This window comes from Uloborus diversus, chromosome 4, assembly GCF_026930045.1.
Source record: "Uloborus diversus isolate 005 chromosome 4, Udiv.v.3.1, whole genome shotgun sequence".
Lineage (NCBI taxonomy): Eukaryota > Metazoa > Arthropoda > Arachnida > Araneae > Uloboridae > Uloborus > Uloborus diversus.
The window spans coordinates 153,145,563-153,161,777 of NC_072734.1; the positions used below are offsets into that span (position 1 = coordinate 153,145,563).

The following is a 16,215-nucleotide window of genomic DNA, read 5'->3' on the forward strand; positions in this document are numbered from 1 at the left end:
CCACAATGGTAAAGACTTTGCTACTGAAATTTTTAGGGGGGGGGGGGGCTGGAGGGGATAACTTTATATTTTGTAGGGTGGAGGGGTGAGCCCTAGCTCTGAGGGGAGAGGCGCTTGTGTCTATATTAATCAATAACATTAATGTCCTTACCTGGATTTGAATCAAAGCTTAAGGTACAGAATGTGTCTACAGTTTAGGGCTGGAGGGGATAACTTTATATTTTGTAGGGTGGAGGGGTGAGCCCTAGCTCTGAGGGGAGAGGCGCTTGTGTCTATATTAATCAATAACATTAATGTCCTTACCTGGATTTGAATCAAAGCTTAAGGTACAGAATGTGTCTACAGTTCTATGATGAATCCTATTTTTACAGGATGTATAAGGGCCATTCTGCAAAAAATTGTCATTTTGTCCTGCACATGATGTGTTGTATATTTCATTAAAAATAATACTTTAAAATTTTAATAAACAATTGTTTTCTGTTAACAAATTACAAACTTATGTGTGATTTCTTAAGCAAAAAATTTCGTCATTAGCCTTTAAAATTATTACTTTTTAATGAAATCTATGAATTGTCACGTGCAGGGCAAAGTGTTGACTTTTTCGTGGAATGGCCCATAACTTCCCATGAAATAGATTTCAATTTGTATTGAAGCATAAAATCAGAAATAACATTAAAATTCTCCATTTTATATCTGAAAATATATTTATAATAAGTCAGAGTTGTTATGTCTTTGAGATGATGGTTTTATCCACATTTAAACCATGGCTTTATCTGTCAAATCAAAAACCTGTTCATCACCAACTGAAATGTGTTATCTGCTATTCAATCAAGGGGGCCCAGATGCAAAATTTTAAGGGGGGGGGAAGGGTGCCCATACACTGGGGCAAGGGGGCTTGAGCCCCCACCCCCTTAGAAATTAGAACTTCCTTGCTTTTAGTACCTTTTTCTTTGCAAAAATGTAAAAACATTTCTTCTCCAGCCATTAATGAATAAGTTATTAAAAATGTCAAATTTTAATGACTACAGTCGACTCCCGCTACAACACGATTCAATTTACGCAAAATGGCTATAACGCGAATTTTTTACGAGTTTTTGAGCATACGCGAATTTTTCGTCCACAACACGAATATTTTTTGGAAGGAAGTTTCGGCTTCATTATTGACAACTAAATATTGATTTCATGAATGTTATTTCATCCCTTTAGCATCACCGACAGAGAAAGTTTCCATATCAAACTAGTCTACGCATCACGTTCTTAGGTAATCAAATAACCGCTCAGCATCTTTCATTTATTTATTCTTTTTTCATTCCATTGATGAAATATAATGGCACCTTAGCGCAGTTTCTCATGTAAAGTTTGTGAAGATGGGAAAAGAAAGAAAGTGTCTGACAGTAAAGAAAAAAGTTTAAGATTCTCGATATGTTTGGAACAACTACAAAACGTCGACGGTAGCAACGCAATAAGTACGAGTGAATCTTCCGTACGTACAATTAAAAGTCAAAACAAAAAGATATCCCTAAAAGTTCAGAACTTAATTTCAATATTGAAGCTTGCAGAGTCTAAGCAAAGTAAATATTATGAAAATGGAAGCTGCTCTTGTACTGTACATTAAAGAGATTGGGAAGATGGGCTGTTGCCATAAATTGGAACGTTTTAAAGAAAATGCAAAGCAACCAAATTTAATAAAGTATTAGATAATGATCTGATAATGGAGCATAAATCATCATCATCTTCCCTTTTTTACTCAAATGTTACTTCACTAAATATTATTACTAATCCACTGTACAGTACTATTGCAGTGCAGTATTTTATTATCACTACACACTGTGCGTACCGTGTTGTTTTATTTAAGTCTTTGATTGTTCATTTTGTGCATATTAAAGTATTTCATGTTGAATTAAACTTTTTCTTTTAATTTTTCAAATAGAGTAAAAGTTTAGTTCTTTGAGTAAGAAACTAATGTACAGTTGAGGAATGCTTTAAAGTAGGGGTTTGAGGGTGTTTATAAGTGTAAGAAAAAGTTGCTGCTGTCCGGATACATTCATTTCGGATCTGCATAATCGTTAGTAATGTTTTTGTTTTCCACCTGTCTTTTTTTACTTCCTTTCACAAAAAAAGGAAGTATTGTATTCGCGAAAAATTTTCACTCAAAAATCGGCTTTAATTTCCATTTGGCTCACCCTCAATGAATGTTGAATTTATTTTTCAACCCGACCACACGTGAATGCATGCATAGGAACGTATAGAATCGCTTCGAGGTGCTCAACCCCATGCTACAAACTAACTTTGTGCCGAATTTCATGAAAATCAGCCGAACGGTCTAGGCGCCATGCACGTCACAGAGATCCAGACATTCAGACAGAGAGACTTTCAGCTTTATTATTAGTAAAAATAAAGATGATTAATTTTTTTTTTTCGAAAAATTAGAAATTAAAAAATGGTTTGATTAAAAATGTTTGGAATCCGAATTCTCCCCCTCCCCCTTTTATGTCATAGACAATTATCTTGCAGATAGTTTTGAGTTTTGTGCGCAAATACTTTATATTTTTATCTGACTGTGACAGTAATATGTTTGCACCTTAAATTATTTTGATTACATTTATTAAGTTAAAAATATAACTTTCATTTTCAACTAATTTTTAAACATTAAATAAAATACTAAATTGTGGCTATTAATACAGACATAAGTGTGGATGCTTGAATGTGCAAAATTCCTGTATTGTGATTTAAGCTCAAAATGATAAATTAACAAGGGGCAAACAAATAAACAAAGAGTAAAAAAGCTGAAGAGAAATTCTGCTGAAGAGAATTTTTTAATATACTTAATGTTTCAAAATTCAAAATTTTTTGTTTCTCATAGTTTGCTGATAAAACATTTAAATCTGGTGTCTTAAACAGTGAAGGGTACAGTTTAGAAACCAATTTCATTAAGCAACTTACCGAGAATTTAATATGATCATTTTTATGTAGTTTCAAGGCATAATTAGTAGCCAAACATTGGCTAGACTAATGCTTTTGAATTTTTCTAACCAACTGTATTCAGAAATGACCAGCAGTTGGTGGTCCCACGTACCACAGATTTTTTTTTATGGTGGTCCGAGGCAAGTTTCACTAGTCTGAGACTAGTGGACTAGCAGTAATTTCTAACGCTATCATATAACCTTATAAAATAGCGTTGAATAATATTCTGCTGTAAATAAACAGGTAAACTGCAGTATTTACAAAAAACGTTTTTGAGTTATTTGATAGAAAACGTTTTTGATTCCCGACAAACAGTAATAAAATGTTAGTGTTTGAAGTTGTTTTCATGCTTTATTTGTAACGGAAACAAAATAAGTCTGTTAAAACAGTAAAGCTAAAATATAGTTGATGCAAAAATGCTAAGAATAAATAATAAATAAATAAAACATTTTTTTATCTGCCCAGAGCAGTATATATTTAGAATAGTATTTAAAATGTTATATAAAGGTTAAAAGTGCATACCACAGTAAAACGTGTAAAGATGACCACCCTTGTAAGTTGACCACATGCCTAACTTTGCCTCTGTTTTCAGGCACAGAACTAGATCTATATCATATAATTCAACCTTTATAAGTTGACCACTAAAGTAGGGCACTGCATATATTCAACTTACACAGGTTTCACTGTATAAAGAAATTTAGTTTGAGATTTAAAAATCAAGAAATAAAATGGAATAAAATTTTAAATCCTCTGTCCTCTGGCAGCTCTGTTATAGACAAAAATGTTTATCCTGTTAGTGTTTACTATAGACAGGTTTTTACTGCATACATAAACATTTTTTAAGAGTACTATTTTATTGTAAGTGATTTACTATTTAGTAATTATAGTTTAATATTAATCAACCACAGTTTATGAACTTTTTTCTATGGTAATTCAGTGTAATAGGTTGTGCATACATTACACTTTAAAAACTTACTTCATTTGAAATAAATTTAATTTTTATTTTGTGTTTATATTTAATTTTCTTTCTTTATTTTTAAAAATAAGAAAAATATAATAAAATTTCATATTTGTCATAAAAATATTTCATAGTCATTTTTTAGGAAACTTAAATTTTCATACTGTCAGTAGTAACAAAAAATCGGTTGTATTCGGAACTGTACTATTCATTTTATTCCATGTTTAAAATTCAGTTTTTACCACTCACTGATAGTCTTTAATTGCATAAAATACAATTGCTCAAATTTCATAGAATGCAATTCCAATTCTATAGCTTTCTGCCCATTCTCTTGATAAATTCTTTGATTACATGCAATTAAAAATATTGGTGACTCATTTTGGTTATGTTTCTAGATCAGTTGATTCTGACAAACCTCTAAATGTCGCTACAGATGTGCCAAATAAAGATGTTCCTGGTGAGACTAAGGTATGGTTTAAATTTCTTTGGGGCAGTTCTCAAAAGGTGGAAGCAAACACAGACTTCAACTTTGAAGCTTCAACACCAAATAACTTTCATTTTAATTAACTCTAAAATTTTTGAGGTAAATTATAATGCTGTATAGAGACAAGAATTGACATAAATTATGTAAAAAAAGCTCTTTAAATGCCCTTAAAAAATATTTTCTTTGCTAAATGGCACAATTTTGGACATACCAAAACGTTAACTGAGCAAATGTACCATTAAAAAAAATTTTTTTTAAATTATTTCCATACGTTTCAAAAAAAAAATTAAAGGCATGAATCTTACACTGAATAATTTTTTGTTAATATTTTACACAAATAACAAAAGTAAAGACAGATTATTTACTTTGTAAACCATTTTAGAAAAAAGTAAGTTTGAAATTTGATGCATGTCCAAAAGTTACGATCTTTACAATGCTATTATTTGAGAACTGAGTATATGATGTTTTCGTTTTAAAGATATTTATCGATCCTCAGAATAAGTTTTTAATTGTTTAAAAGTGTTTTCATAAGCTTTTATGCAGTATCTTAGAAGAAAAATAATTTTTCTTAAACATACATGTGAGATGTCCAAATGGCGTTACGATCTTGACGCCGATAATTCTGTCCGTTTATTTATAATTTTTTTATAATCCACTGTCTTCTAACATCAATAAAACAGATTATTATGATGTTATCTTCTTTAATCCATAGGTATTTTGCATAATTAATACGTTACACATTGAACAATACATAAATTACAGTAGAAACATGGCTGTTTATGATCGAACGAAAGCCATTTTGCGCGAAAATCGCCAAGCAAACCTCCGTTGGCGACAACACAGTATACGATAAGCTAAAGGTTACCAGAGGGGGATTCCAGTTTGACAAATGTAGTTAATCGTCAGGTGCACCAGTTTTGGCGACTTTATCACCTGCGCTAGCAATTTTTTTTCCCGCCGCTTTTATTATTTTAGAATTTTTTTTTCTCTTCTTTCTTTTGGAAACATAATTTAACGATCTCCAAATAGAAATACGAATTTATTTCTTCAATAATTTTTTTTTATACATCGTTTTAATTCTTATGACATTAGAAAAAATATTCATTATTAAAACTGATGTCACTTTTTACATTCTTTCTTAAAGCATATTTTGTTTATTTTTCCTTTAAAATTATATATGTCGTATTTATTTGTCTCTATTTTTATTCCTTATTTGTCCCAATAAATCAAACTACAAGTTTGTATAATTATTTCCATGAAGCTTTTTTCTACCTTTCATCAACTTCTTCAAAATCATTCCAAAACTTTTTTATATGGAAAGAGCAGTATGTATAGCCATTCAAGTACTTGATTAATATCCTCTTTATCATTAAATTGCAAAATTCAAAAAGTAGTAAACAAAATTTTCATTGGAAAAGTTAAAAATCAGATTAACAGTTGTCAAAAATGGTGAAACTTACATTATGATGATGTCCAAAATCCGTTACCTACAGGACAACAATGTCCAAAATCTGTTACCTACAGACTGCTAATTTAATTTGCTAATTAACAATTTTTACAAATACCTGCTGTCTTTTCATGTTCATATATTGTGTTCTAGGTAAGCATACTATAGAATAAAAGCAAAATTGATATCAAATTCGAAAATTTTTGAAATTGCTCAAAGTTAACTTTTTTTGTTCCCACCTTTTGAGAACTGCCCTTTGCTCCTTTTTTTATCTTTATTTAATTTTAATCAACCATATTAGATAGTCACTGTTTCTTTTCTTTTCTTTCTTTTTTTTTTTTGAAGTTTTATAATTTGTGATATTACATTTGCAATCAATTTGAAAAGCAATAAACATAAAACAGAAATAAAATTGTGAACTTACAGTTAACTTTGAAAAATTTTACTTTGAAAAATTTAAAATTCCAAAGCTTATATGTACATTTGATGTTTTGGGGAGGAAAAAATGTGTTAGAAGAAATGAAATTTTTATGTATGTACACGTTAAGTTTGAATTCATGCAATTATACCTGATTTAGTAAATATTACTTCAATTTATTGTGATTAGTTTCAAATGTATAAAGTTTTTTCATGATAGATTAAAAAAAAAAAATTCTTGAAATAAATTTCATTTCTTTCAACAAATTAGAACTACTGAAATGTAAAAGGATAGTAAAATTCAGATTGTAAAAATATGTTTCAAACTTGAAAAATAGTGTAATTGCACAGAAATCCTGTTAAAACGAATACCAATACGACCAATTATTGGTTGGTTTCAACGATATAAATTTTCAGTCTCAATATAAATGCCATTAATAACTTGAATTCCGTTACAGTTCAATTCCTGTTACAACAAACAAAATTTTCTGTCCTTTTTAGTTTTTTGTAAAAGGATTTTACTGTGTTATAATGTTATGATATTTTCCATAGAAAATAAGCATTTAATTATAGATTTATTTTGCTTTAATTAAAACTCGGGGGGGGGGGGGCTCAGACAATTTTTCTGTTAATTTATTGGAACTATATTTTTAAGTATTTTATTTCCCTGCTACAATTTGTCAGAACCAGGTTGAATCTTTTGGCATTACAATATTAATAAATATGATGAAATTTATATTAAGGATAATCATTACAATCACTAGGGGGGGGGGGTGTATCCGCCCCCGGTGTCAACCGTCTGGGGACTGACACCTAAAGTGGAATTGCAAGTTTATGTAAAATATAAATCTGAAATGCATTTTTTAAGACTACAGATTTCAAAGCTTTATGGGGGAGTAACCCTGGACCCCCCTCCCCCATCCCACATCATAGAGTGAATATTATAGTCAGGATTAAGTTCATATTCTCAAAGCTTAGACCTAGTAGTGACTTAATCTTCAACCAAAAAGCTGAAAAACATTATTATCCCCTGTGTTTGAGATACCTTTGTAATAATTGAGGGGCCCTCAATTTCATACACCCCCAGCTCCTTACTTTTTAGACCTCGCAACCGCTCTGCACATATGTGTCTAGAGGCAAATTATATAAAATGCGTTCATTGTTTTTATTTGTCTCCATTACATTGACCCACTTAGAATTTTGTAATAACACAAATGTAATTTTTGAAAATTGTATGAAGTTCATGTTTTTATCGAATTTTAAAACCTTTTTTTTGCACTTGTAGGGGGGGGGAAGCACCACAAAGTAACGCCCCAGAAGTCACCCATGCTAGGTATGCCACTGTAAAATTTCTTTCCTTTTAAAACATAGTGCTTCTCACAGGGCGGATCTAGAGGAGGGCCATGGCCCCTCCCAAAACCTTGTGAGTGTAGGAAGTTGTTCAAGAAGAAAATAAAAAAGAAAATATTATGGGAAAATAACAAAATTTTGACTCATGAGTTTCACTTTAAAATAAATTTAGGTGTTGATTGGGCAAGAAATTACATTCCTCCCCTCGAAACAAAATTATTTTATTTTTTAAATTTTGCACCATTGTTTACATCATTTCTTAATGCCAATTTTTGACACTTGAACGATCTATAAAAGCTGCGTACACCTATTGTTCACGAGACCAATGACCTAAAGAGGCAAAATGTTCGTTTTATGTCCTTAATTTTGAAACCTTACTGAAGGAGAGTTCTTTACTTCCCGTGATCCTCCACAAATTTTACGAAAGATAAGTAAAAATTCATATACTATTTTTCTTCAAAGCAATAAATTATGCACAAAGAATGTTTTGGGGAATAAACCTTATCTTAAATTTCATAAATAAATTCTTAAATTGTATTTGTGTCATTTTTTTAAAACTCAAAACTTAGGTTTATAAAAACTTGAAGATAGTAAGAGGTAGTGATTTTTTGAAAAAATCAATGATGAAGCACTGTTTGAGAAGTTGGAAAAAGACCATTAGGATAAAAATCCAAAGAAAGTTTGAAAAAATTTCAAATGGTCCCTCCCAAAATGATTCGCTACTGGTGCTACTGTAAATAAAAATTTGGGTCTAGTTTAAACATAGGCATGAACACTTTATTTTTGACTGAAATTCAAATTTTGATTAAACCCAATTGGTTTATTTCCCCTTTCTACTGGTAATAATTAAACTTAAAACAAATATTATGTATCATGGGAAAATGTTTAAAAAGTAATATTTCAAAAGGAGATATTGTATTTAAAATTAAATAGCTCAAAACAATTTTTCTTATCAGTTTGAATAAAATATTTCTTACAATATCAATTTGAAAGCATAAAACAAAAACTGTATTCTTCTAGCCATTTTGACGAATAAAATACCCAATAGGAAAATTGTGGCTTTCTCCCAATTTTTTAGTGATTTAAAGTTTTTTAGGCAGTTTGCGGACTATTTCTTAATTGCGATGGTAGTACATATTTGCACACAAATCTGTGAAATGTAATATGGAAAAAATACTGTTATAAGTTTAATTTTTTTACAAAAATTTAATCCAGATAAGAAATAAAAAATGTTTAAAAACGCAAAAATGAAATTACTGAAAACTTTTCTACTCTTTTGATCATAATTTTATTAGAATAGGTTATCCTTTTTATTATATTTGTTGTTAATTAAATTTTTGAATCTTTCCCTGTAGGCAAAAAAAGAAAAAAATAAAAATCGTAAAGGAAAAGACTTAGAACCAGATCCAGAGTTAATTATTAAAAAAAATTACAGTGATGAAGAATCCGAAATAGAAATTATCACCCTAGAACAGCAAGGGAAAAAGAAAAAGAAGACTAAACAGAAAAAGCCTAATTTTAGTTTATTAGAAATTGAAGGTGATGACATTGACAAAAGCAGTGGAGATGAAGATCAATCAAAATCTGAGGGTAAAGTTTCAGCAAATGGCTTGAATGACGCCAAAGAAAGTTCTAAGTCTGATGGTAAAGCTGGTAAGAAATCAAAGAAAAAGGAGAGAAAAAAACGTGTTGATGATGATGAAGAAGATCTGGAAAAACTTTTGGAAGAGCTGGCAATCGAAATGGGTACAAAACCTGCCGAGAAAGGGAAAGAACCTGTCCCTGCTGAAAAAACAGTAGCTGATGCCTCTGAAAAACCAGTAGAAGCTCCCTCTGTAGAAAAGACTGAAAAAACCAAAAAGAAGAAAGCCACAAAAGAAACTGTTGATGAAGCTCAGACTGAAGAAAACATAGAAAATTTAGAAAAAGTAGAAAATTTAGAAAAAGATGATGAAGGACATACTGTTAAAACTGCTGCTCAAAAGAAAAAGGAGAAAAAAGAAAGAGAAAAACAGAAAAAAGCTGCTCAGTTTGAACAGGTGAAGCAATCTTTTGTTACTGTTAATCTTTTTGTTCAAAAGAGAGTGATATTTATCAGTTCTTGAAATTCATACTTTATTTCTATTTGATAGCAATCTAAAAAAAAGACTGTTGAAACGAGGAGCAGTGAAACACCTCCAGTTGAAAAGCCACCTGTTGCAAAGCCACCAGAGGAAGAAGCAGAAATAGAAGACAAAAGTGATGATGAAGGTAATATATTATTTTGTTCATTCATTTGTTCAGTTGTAACTTAAAAAAGATAAAATATTTCTTGAGAGGCCAGTTTTGCAAAATGAAATTTTGTTTTTGAATTTAACCTCTATCTATTTCAAAATTTTATTTAGAAGTTTTAGGGTGAAAGTAAAGCATTTTTGCTTGTAAGCGGAGCTGCCAACTGCTATGATCGTAGTTTCTACCAACTTATAGCCTTAAACTATGACCCTATGAGAACTTGTCCAAAACTTAAGATTTCTTTTTTTTTCAATTCCTGCCATTAGTTCACTCTCTCCCTATATATATTTATATATCTTGTTCCAATTTTCAATTGTTAATAAGATTATTTTTATTCATCCCCTCAAGTAAAAATACATGTTTTTAAAGTTGTGGTGGATGACACTTGATGTTAATACAATTTATTTTCAGATTAAATTTAATTTCTATTTTGCTCTTAATATTGTGATTCTGTCATTTGAATTTACATATTTATATTAATTGCAATTATTTAATTAAAAGTAACTATACTAAAAATTTTCATTGCTGACCTAAATAGGAATTGGCTTTTTCTTTAAATTTAATTTACTTGTTTTTCTAACCCTAAGAAACATTATCATCACTCCAGGTAATATCCATATTTTATTAAACATTTAGATAATATTTTGTGTTAAGCAATGTAGCCAAATTTTTGTTTGAAAATAAACAAAATGGTTTTACCATAGTGATTGATAAAAAAAATATGAAATTGGTATTTTTTCAAAATAAACAGTTACTTGTCTTGTTGTAAACTTAAACTTAAATTCTTCATTGGGCCTGTTACATTTGCTATTCAAATGTCTCGTTTAGCCCCCCCCCCCCCCACACACAACAAAACTCTGTGACTAATTTAGATTTTCAAGAGTTGGCAGTTTGCTTGGAATTGAAAATGAATTGAGTATTCAGTTTCGCAAAGTTAATGTTGATAAATAAAGTTTTTCTTCCCTTTTTCAAATTTTTCATATGCAAAAAAGGATTGATAAAACAAGTGTATTATTTTTTTTTAACCCTCTTTAAACTTTCATATTGTTGTCTTTTCAGAGCAACAGTAAGATATCTAATTCCAGAAATAACACTTCAAGAAGATATCTTACTGTTGCTCTGAAGCGATGATATGGTATTAAAGATTTGATAAAATGTTAATTTTTTCCTTTGGCTTTAGATGATGGAAAGAAAAAGAAGAAAAAGAAGAAGAAAGGGGAAGAAGACGATAAGAAAGATAAAAAGAGACCTGGAAAAAAACAAGTAAGCATTGTCACTTGACACTCAACTAAACAAATCTTTATTTGTTAAAATGCTCTTTCTTTACTTTCAAATAGTATAAATTCTTCATTTGCAATAAATAAAACGTCCAACTGGAACAAATCCGATATAAAATACATATTTAATTTATTCATTTGGATAATTTAAAATTTAAGCAGAAAAGGTGCATTTAATGCATAATAACAGTTGATGGTTAAAACTGAGAAAGAGCAAGTGTGGAAGTAAAACTCATGTTATAGGGAAAAACTTCCAATAATTCCAATGGGGTCCTTTCCAAAATTTTAAAAGTATTTTTTTTTTCTGAAAGAGCATGCTTAAAAACATAGGATCTGACCATTTTTTAAATAATTTGTTTAGGTTTAATATTAAAGAAAAAAATAACTTAAATCGGTGCACTTTCATTGTTTACGCTTCTGCCGATGACATCACAAATGATGAAATGCCATTAAGTGTTGCCATTCACAGAGTAAAAAAATATTGAGTTTGCATCTTTACTCACGTGTATTGGAAGTAATATGGTTGATAGCAAGCGTAGAGTGCAATTTTAATTCACTTCTTGATTATCATAATGTAAAAAAACAGTGGAAAAATGCGCCAAAGCATCATTTGTGACGTGATCAAGACCACGCCTCGTTTGAAAAATCGGACATTTTAAAAAATTAATTAAAAAATAACTGTTGGGAAACTGAAAGTATTTTCTGGGTCCATGTTATTATTATTATTTTTTTTTGCTCATTCTATCAATTTCAGTGACAAAAAGTACTACTCTTGACTGAAGGAAACAACCCCATTATTTCTGCAAGAAGAAAAAGTTGTTCTAGATGTTGCAATAATTTGAAGTTGTCAATAAATAAATAAATGAAATAATAAATGATTATTTAATCCATTAAGCAGGGCTCAAAATTAACAGTGGTTCACTGGTATGAGACCAAAAAAACATCCATCGGACGTGTGTAATATAAATTTTAGGGGTTCATGGGACCACTGAAAGTTTATTCATCTTTTTCTTAAAAAAAAAAGTTTAAGCATCACTATTTTAAACTGTTGAGTGGAAAGTTAGCACTTTTATTTACAATGTTTAGAGTAAGAAATTTCTAGAGCCTTATAACATTGTTTTTGCCACCCTTCCTATTACCTTCCTCCCAAAACTACAGCACAGATTTTGTTGATTTAATTCCTTAACCAGTATTGGTGAACAGAAAGATGCCCGATGTTTCCTTATCTTCCCCAGTCATTCATACATGTGTATTGAGAACTAACGACTCTGTTCGTCATGTTAATGTATTTTGTTTTATTTATTTATTTTTTCCTTTTCCTCCAATTTTTCATCTGTACACTACCAGTACATTGGAGTACTGCCAGTACACCACTAAACGAGTGAATGGACCAGCAAAATTTTGTTAGTTACTAATTCATTAGACCAGTGACTTATTTTTCTAAATTTCTATCCCTGCATTTAGAGCCCTCCATAAATGGCATCAGCTCTTATTAAGACCTACTGCAAATGGTAAGTCTGAATGGTTAAGTAATGATTTCTTGGAGTTTTCACACCCAAAGTTGCTCCATGGAACATGTATATACAGAAGTCAGAATGAATCAGGTTGAAGGACTTATATTGTTACTGAGTTGAAACAGTCCTATTTTTTTCCATACTAGAAGCAAAAAGAAAAAAAAAAGTTCTTTTTTAATAAGCATTTGTAAAATGTTTAATCAACTTGACTACTCCTCCTATATTAGCATTTCTCTGACATCAATGTTTAAATTTTGAGCATTCGCATAGTATCTAAGAAACATAGCTTTTAGGGTGGCTATGACTACTAATGCATGTTCCACAAAAATAAATAAAATATTTGTATTTATCTTTCTCTTGAAAAAGGACATGCCTTCTTTTTGATGACTTTCATATCAATAGTTACTGTATGGTGACTAACACAAAAAAAAAGGAAAGTTTTAGATGACACTTAAGCCTTTATTAACTCGATTTTTTAAAAAAAATTCCTCTTTTATATTGTCTCATTCCTTAGTTTTCCAGGATTTCCTAAAGAAAAAAACCTTGTGCTGCATCCAACAATAAAAGAAATGGCATAATAGGTCCTAGTACAGCAGACTTTAAATCTATTTTTTAAGAAAAGGGATAAATTCCCTCCCGAAGTCAAGGTTTCAAGTCTATTAATTTGAGATACATATTATATGAATTATATGTATCTCAAATGATGATGATATGTGTCTTGTCAGACTTGCAAACTTTAAGGTAAAACTAGTTTTACCATTAGATTTTCTGCTGTACATGCTCCATCCAGACAGGTTTATAAGTAAATAAAAATCCTTTCTTTTAAACATTCAAAAATCATGATTTAAATGGGTGATTTTTGGAAAATATTCAACTGATTTAAATCATTCAACCTTGCTCTTTTTTAATGAAATTTTTTTACTGGTTATTCAGGGTATATTTTTTTATAGAATACAATTTTACAATTCTAATAGAATGCAGTGTATTCAGATCTGTGAATCATTTTATTCAATGAAAACTAAACATATTTTTTAACTCTTAATTCTCTAGAGAATTTTAAATAGCTATGCTTCTAAGTTAAGTTAATGAAGCACTGGTTTTGCATTGACTTTATGTGTAGATTTATTTTATAGCAATCTTTGAATATACATCTTTGCATGTTTCTTAGCTCCAATAGAAGTCTTTCTAGTTAAAATAAAAAGTAAGAAATGCTTTTTTTTTTTGTAAAAAGTTGCTCAAAAGAAAGGGGGGAGGGGAACCTAGAATGCAGCAATATTTTTTTTCCAAGTGAAAGTAGTATAAACTGATTAATTTTCTGAGAATATTAATTTTATTATTATAATTTAAGTGTACTTTTTATTTTCATTTCTCCCCAGATTCTTGCAATGCAAGAAGCCTTACGAAAAGTTAAAGAAGAAGAAGAAAGGCTCAGACTAGAGGAAGAAGCTAAATTAAAAGCTGAAGAAGAAGCTGAGCTACAGCGACAGGAAAAGGTAAAACATATTTCATGTAAAATAATGTACACTTAATCGGTGTGATGGATTAAAGCAAACAAGAGCAATAGACATGGATTGATTTATGTTTTATTTGCCTATTCTATTGAATATTTTGTTGAATTCTTGAGACTTTAACTTTTCCTTGAGGTTTTTTAACTTTTGGAATTGTAAAGCTTTGACTTCAGACTCGGACTCCTTACCTCAAAATCAGTCCGACTCTGACTCCATGACTCCGTCCCCTGAACACTTGCTTTCTCTGAAATAATGATTGTTAAGGTTTCGTTTTTTATTTTCATACTAACGTTTTAATTTATTTATCTTATTTTTGGCAACAGGAAATAAAAAGAAATTTGGAGTGCCTTATTTTTTATCAAAAAGAAAGATCTGTGCAGATGATCTTATTTTGGATGAAAATTATTGATTTAAGAGGACTTTTTTTGTTTATTTTTATGCATCTATTTTATCAGATGAGAAAGACATGTTTTGTTTTTAGGAATCAGCTTTAAAACTTTAAAAAGTTTGTTTGACGTAATTTTAATTTTTAGTCTTAGCTAATTAAGAGAATATTTATCAGATGCTAGAAAGTCTATGTTGGTAAACAGGAAAGTAGGCTTGTTTAGTTCTAGATGGAACGTTTTGTTTTTTACTGTGTACAGAATGCATTAAAATGTTGCTGTAGTATTTTTCCTTGCATAATGGGGTGGAATAATAATAGAATTTCAAAAGTTATGGGGGGAACACTGTATTGATTTTTCCTGTCCAGCACTAATTCTGTATGCTTTTGAGTGTGTATGTTTGTATTAAAACAAAATTGTATGAATTCTTTTTTTTTTTTTTTTTTTTGTTTGGTAAAACATAGAATATTGATAAAACTTTCATACAAAAATGTATTTTCAATAAAAAGTTTGGGAAAAGTGCAGGTTTGACTAGCCTATTGAAATGTAGTGCATCTATATCGACCCCTGTTAAAAATATATAATCATGAAGCATACAGTTGGCTCTGATAATTGAGCAATAACTGTGATAATGTTTACTTCTTTTTGACTATTTCTGCAAAAAAGGGACTTGTTATTGGTGTGTATTTTGGAGTCAGAATACTTTTGCAAAACCACTACAAAGTTACCCAACTCAACTTTGTGCCAATTACTCCTCCCTATTTCCCCCCCCAAAGGTAGTAAACATTGGTAAGGTTATGGTGCAACTTATCAGAGCCACTTTGCAACGAAATATTTCATTTTGGTGCCTAGATCTCAAATCTAGACGTCAAATTCGCCATAGAAAATTGTGGATTTCGTTGAACCTCCCACCTCATCTCAGTCAAGAGTTGTCATTTACACAATGCAATAAAAAGTTTCTTCATTTCTGAGTTTTAAAAATATCCATTACTTTCTGCTGTACTACATGTGCATGTTTCTATTTTATGAAGTTTTTACCATCTCTTACAAATTTACATTAAAAAATTATTATCTACGTTTTTCATTCTAATACCTTGCGAGATGCTAGTTTCCTCTTATTGGAGCATTTAGAGTTGTCATTTATTCTAAATGAAATGCCAATCTTTCAATTTTATTGTTATTAATGAAAAAAAAGTTTCATAATGAAAACAAGCTTGAAAACTTTCAACGCATTGCTGCCCCCTTTTCCAATCACTCTAAATTTCTCTAATCAGAAACATAAATACTTTTTCAGACTAAAATGTGGGACCTTTTGCCTTTTTCTATGCTTTGATACCTTTTTTTTTTTGGCATTCCTAATTCCTAAAATCCAGTTGCATTCAGCGAACCATTGCGACTTTTCCAACCACGCTAAATTTCTCTAATCAGAACCATGAATATTTTTTCAGACACTATAATGTGGGATCTTTTGCCCCCCCCCCCCCCCCTTTTTTTGACATTCCTAATTCCAAAAATCCAGTTGCATTCAGCAAACTATTGTGACTTTTCCAACCACTCTAAATTTCTCTAATCAGAACCATGAATATTTTTTCAGACACTATTATGTGGGATCTTTTGCCCCCCCCCCCCTTTTTTTTGACAT

General features: G+C 30.3%; 1 protein-coding gene across 1 annotated transcript in view; it reads left to right on the forward strand.

Annotated features, from left to right (window-relative positions):
- Positions 1-16,215, forward strand: part of LOC129219699 (eukaryotic translation initiation factor 5B-like) — a 75,484-nt gene that overhangs the window by 2,073 nt on the left and 57,196 nt on the right. The window contains exons 2-6 of the mRNA XM_054853981.1: positions 4,318-4,390; positions 8,976-9,659; positions 9,753-9,870; positions 11,072-11,154; positions 14,059-14,175. Coding sequence (XP_054709956.1) covers positions 4,318-4,390; positions 8,976-9,659; positions 9,753-9,870; positions 11,072-11,154; positions 14,059-14,175 — 1,075 coding nt within the window. The remainder of the gene's footprint in view (positions 1-4,317; positions 4,391-8,975; positions 9,660-9,752; positions 9,871-11,071; positions 11,155-14,058; positions 14,176-16,215) is intronic.